We start from the raw sequence: 5,000 nt of genomic DNA, 5'->3' as shown, positions 1-5,000 counted from the left end.
TGTATGTTTAGTTTGTGTGCATGTTTTCCTGTTTATGTTTACATGTTTATTCTTGGATAACAATAACTGATCAATAATGTATTGTTGTGCTTGCCAAGACCTTCACAAGTCAACAACAATAACCAACACAAATATGACTTTAAGTTACCATGGTAACCGTTATCATCGAAGTCGATTCCTGAGCTCAGTGATTGGCCGAACATCCTGAGGTCACGACCCAGACTGGAGCCAGAAATCCTCTAAAGACACACAGAAAAAAAAGAATGAGGGAAAGAAAGAATGAGAGAAAGAACGAGAGAAAGAAAGAACGAGAGAAAGAACGAGAGAAAGAAAGAACGAGAGAAAGAACGAGAGAAAGAAAGAACGAGAGAAAGAACGAGAGAAAGAAAGAACGAGAGAAAGAACGAGAGAAAGAAAGAACGAGAGAAAGAACGAGAGAAAGAAAGAACGAGAGAAAGAACGAGAGAAAGAAAGAACGAGAGAAAGAACGAGAGAAAGAAAGAACGAGAGAAAGAACGAGAGAAAGAAAGAACGAGAGAAAGAACGAGAGAAAGAAAGAATGAGAGAAAGAAAGAACCTGAGATGGTGTCGGGTTGATTCCTTCCTTCCTGCCATTGTAAATGTAAACAGCTCCTTGTAGCTCGTCTTCCTGTGGTGCCCCAACCGCCACATCTACAGTGCACACACACACACACACACACACACACACACACACACAGGTCTGTTAGTTCATGTTTATCAGTCAGGGGCAGTCTTTGGGTGGGGTGGGGGGGGGGTGTTGCTCATTAGGAAGCTTTTAGTCAGGATGGAAAGGTTTGGCGTTACCAGGGTAACCGTCATCATCGATGTCGCCCATGTCTGCGATCGTCTCTCCAAAGCGAGCAGCGTGCGAATTCCTGCCACTCAACTGAAACTCTGCCTCTGAAAGTCGGGCCTGAGGCAGAAAACGCATTTCAGCACAGATCCATCTGTGTGTGTGTGTGTGTGTGTGTGTGTGTGTGTGTGTTACCTCCCCCTGGTTGATGTACACGTGGACTCTCCCCTCCTCTCTGGTCAAACCTGTTGCCATTGGAGCTCCAACCAAAAGGTCTGAGAGGCCGTCACCGTTCAGGTCCACCACACACACACTCGACCCAAAGTATGATCCCAGCTGCACACACACACACACACACACACACACACACACACAGGTGGTCATATGGTTGAGTCAGTGTGCTCACAGTGGGCGGAGCTTCTGCCTGGATGACCACATGTAGCTTCCTGCCACACATCTCATTGTTTGAATAGAGAATGTTTATGTTGAGAGTTTTCATACCTCCTTCCCTGACACTTCAGACACAATCCGCAGCATGTTGTTGTCTATAGTGAAGATGAGGACCTACACACACACACACACACACACACACACATACACCCAACATGTGGGGGCCTCATTGACCTTAGAATTCACAACACAAACACATACAGAGAGACAGACAGGCACACAGACAGGTCCCACCTTTCCAGTCTGGCTGTACTGTGGGGCTCCGCCCACCACCTCCACAGTGTGAGGGTGCAGGAAGTGACCGACGCCCACAGAGTAACCTAGCAGAGGACACACATTACTTCCTGTAATCCTCCATCACTTCCTGTCTGATGGTGTTTGTGAGGCTAATGGTAAACATGTTGACGTGTTAGAGAACATGTGACAAAGAGCTGTGACCCCCAGGCAGGGTGTGATCAGGGCGCTATGCATCGTGGGTAATGTCCCAGAGCATGGTACTTAGGACTTCAAAGAGACACACACACACACACACACACGCCACACACCACACACACCACACACACACACACACACACACACACACACACACACACACACACACACACACACACACGCCACACACCACACACCACACACACACACACACACACACACACACACACACACACAGTACCTAGATAGCTTCCAAAGCTTACAGCTCCTGAATCATCATCCAGGTACACTGACATCATCCTGCTGGATGTGTTAAAGACCAGGACTGAACCCGTCCAATAAGAAGTCCCTGGAGCTCCCATTATGATCAAGTCCTGTCCACAGAGAGACAGAGACAGAGACAGAGACAGAGAGAGACAAAGAGAGAGAGACAAAGGGAGAGAAAGAGAGTAAAGAGAAGAGAATGATTGTGAACGTTTGTTTTTGTTTTTCTTTGTGTTGTGGGTGTTTGTGTGTTATTGACCTCAGTCAGAACATTGGAAATACCAGCCTGACATGAACCATAGTCCTCTCCAAAGGTCCTCTGGTGATCTGAGAGACACAGAGAGACAGAGAGAGAGAGAGAGAGAGAGAGAGAGAGAGAGAGAAAGAGAGCGAGAGAGAGAGAGGGTAAAGAGGTACAGCTGCAGGATGTCACACACACAATCCCTCTGTACTTTGGTGCGCTTCATTTTAGTTTGATCTGGTGTAGTCTGGTCTGGTCTGGTCTGGTGTGTTGGTGTGTGTTTGTGTGTGTGTGTGTGTACCTCTGTAGCAAGGGATGATGGGCTGGGCGTTTCTCAGCTCATTGCCATAGCGATAACACACTCCGTTCGGCAGTTTGTTGTTCTGACTGTCTTTCTTTGAATAAAACACATTCTTCCACCGGTGAGCACATGCCTGCACACACACACACACACACACACACACACACACACACACACACACACACACACACACACACACACACACACACACACACACAAGCTGTCATCTGACAAACAGCAGCATGTTGCTCTCTTGACCTGTGAGTGTGTGTTCTTTTATTCGTCCATTATTCTCTTCTATTGTCTGTGTGTTGCATGTGGTGTGTGTGTGTGTGCTGTTGGACCCTTTGCACCCCCCACTACATCATCCGTGTGTGTGTCTCTCTCTCTCTCTCTCTCAGGTCAGAGAAGACTGGAAGCTTCACCAGCTGAGGCACATCCAACATCTCAGCAGCCTGACCCCAACCTGACTCCGACCCGACCAATGCAGAAGGTGGTTTTGTCTGCATGTGTGTGTGTGAGTGTGTGTGTGTGTGTGTGTGTGTGTGTGTGTTTGTGTGTGAGTTACCAAGATGTGTCCTCCATGGTCTCCTGGTTCTCTGGACAAACTGACTCCCAGCCACTGATGATCACTTTCTGCTTCACATGTCTTCCCACAGCTCACCATGTCTGCATTCACACACACACACACACACACACACACACACACACACACACACACACACACACACACACACACACACACTCTATTTGACACATGCAACCAATGTTTTCAGTTCTTTAAGGCCATAGTACAGACAGACAGACAGACAGACAGACAGACAGACAGACAGACAGACAGACAGACAGACGGACCAGCGTGCATGTGTTGGCAGGTTTGCCGGTCTGTTGTGATACCGCAGCGAAAAATGGCTCCGGGAGATCGAACAGACGGACTGAAGGACGAATTAGAGACAGGAGCTCCAACTACCAACCTACAGACAGAGAGACAGACAGGCACATAGACAGACAGATATAGACAGACATCAGCGAGACAGGACTGTCAGTATGAATAGAGTCTGTGTGTTAACCATTAAAGAGCTTCTGTCAATGATGGGAAGAGGCTAATTAGCATGCATGCACGCACACACACACACACACACACACACACACACACACACACACACACACACACACAATGTGACTGTGGTAACTAACAAAGCATCACTATGATGTCACTGCTGGTTAACATGTGACCTTCATTTTCATGTTCATATTGATCAATATCAATAATCAATAACTGACCAGCTCTGATGTCCATGTCTGTGCAGCAAGACGGAGTAACCAAACATGGACCCAGGAGGACCTGTGAACTCCAGACTATGATCCTGGTCCAGACTGTATCCCTCTGCAGGATGGACCACTAGGATCTGGATCAGGATGTGGACCAGGACCAGACTGACCAGGACCCCACACCGACTCATTGTGAAGCTGAAGAAGACAGAACAACACACCTTCCTTCATTGATCAGTTATCAGCTCATTCATCTCGACACGAAACATGAAAACCATCGATCCTTCAAGTGATTCATCAGAAATATGACATGTAATGCTAATAACAATAAATAATCACTATTATTATTATAAAGTCTCATTACTACTCTCTGCAGCACATGAACGTGATTACCGTTTGATAAAACGTGGATGTGAAATCCTCCTCAGTCCTGCTGTCTGGGTCTCAGCTCTCTGTGGTTCTCCGGGTCCGGGGCTCTGGTGTCTCAGGTCTCTGTGGGACTCAGGGTCCGGGGCTCTGGGGTCTCAGGTCTCTGTGGGACTCCGGGTCCAGGGTTCTGGGGTCTCAGCTCTCTGTGGTTCTCCGGGTCCGGGGCTCTGGGGTCTCAGGTCTTTGTGGTTCTCCGGGTCCGGGGCTCTGGGGTCTCAGCTCTCTGTCAGTGTCCGGGTCCGGGTTTGGAGCGCGTGTCGCCGGTCTGATGCGCTCACGTGGTAAAGGTTTTCCAGATCAGAGAGTGAAATGAAAACAATCCACATCGATGAAATAAAATGAAAATGTTTGACTGAATTTCAAAGAAAGATTAAAGTTTAAAATAAAGAAAAAGCAAAAAACGGAACTTCTGCTTTCTGAAACCGCTGCTGCTCGTGAGGACCCTCCCTGTGTGTGTGTGTGTGTGTGTGTGTGTGCTTGCGTGCGTGCGTGCGTGCGTGTGTGTGTGCGTGCGTGCGTGCGTGTGTGCTTCCTCTCCACGCAGTTGCCCCTATACTCTGATAATGCTGCTGCCTCTTCATTCTGGAAACTGAAAAATATGATCCAGATATCTGAAGAAGAAAATGTTAAACATTTACTGACATGATTTCAATAAGGCAGAGAGACAGACGGACGGACGGACAGACAGACAGACAGACAGTGTTTATATGTCAGTGTGTGTTTGTGAGTGGCTGTGTGAGTGTGTGTGAGTGGGTGGGTGGGTGGTTGTGTGTGTGTGTGTGTGTGTGTGTGTGTGT

At 47.8% G+C, this 5,000-nt stretch overlaps 1 protein-coding gene and 1 long non-coding RNA gene across 2 annotated transcripts in view; one reads left to right on the top strand and one right to left on the bottom strand.

Moving 5' to 3' along the window:
• The window catches only part of itga4 (integrin alpha 4), a 13,122-nt gene extending 8,832 nt beyond the window's left edge, over positions 1-4,290 (bottom strand). The window contains exons 1-13 of the mRNA XM_076168090.1: positions 4,168-4,290; positions 3,787-3,972; positions 3,358-3,476; positions 3,071-3,171; positions 2,503-2,635; positions 2,220-2,287; positions 1,938-2,070; positions 1,499-1,584; positions 1,316-1,378; positions 1,010-1,150; positions 826-934; positions 578-672; positions 149-239 (exon numbers count right to left, since the gene is read on the bottom strand). Coding sequence (XP_076024205.1) covers positions 149-239; positions 578-672; positions 826-934; positions 1,010-1,150; positions 1,316-1,378; positions 1,499-1,584; positions 1,938-2,070; positions 2,220-2,287; positions 2,503-2,635; positions 3,071-3,171; positions 3,358-3,476; positions 3,787-3,965 — 1,318 coding nt within the window. The 5' untranslated portion in view covers positions 3,966-3,972; positions 4,168-4,290. The remainder of the gene's footprint in view (positions 1-148; positions 240-577; positions 673-825; positions 935-1,009; positions 1,151-1,315; positions 1,379-1,498; positions 1,585-1,937; positions 2,071-2,219; positions 2,288-2,502; positions 2,636-3,070; positions 3,172-3,357; positions 3,477-3,786; positions 3,973-4,167) is intronic.
• LOC143014276 (uncharacterized) lies at positions 1,593-3,883 on the top strand. Its single transcript, XR_012965263.1, has 3 exons — positions 1,593-1,758; positions 2,904-2,995; positions 3,813-3,883. It is a non-coding gene; the product is annotated as an uncharacterized LOC143014276 (long non-coding RNA).
• Positions 4,291-5,000: the final 710 nt, after the last annotated feature.

Source organism: Genypterus blacodes, unplaced genomic scaffold (genome assembly GCF_046128005.1).
Source record: "Genypterus blacodes isolate CSIRO-AG114 ecotype Tasmania unplaced genomic scaffold, CSIRO-AGI_Gbla_v1 ptg000187l_1, whole genome shotgun sequence".
Lineage (NCBI taxonomy): Eukaryota > Metazoa > Chordata > Actinopteri > Ophidiiformes > Ophidiidae > Genypterus > Genypterus blacodes.
Note: the sequence above shows the minus strand (reverse complement) of the source record. Positions and strands in the feature narration are given on the sequence as shown.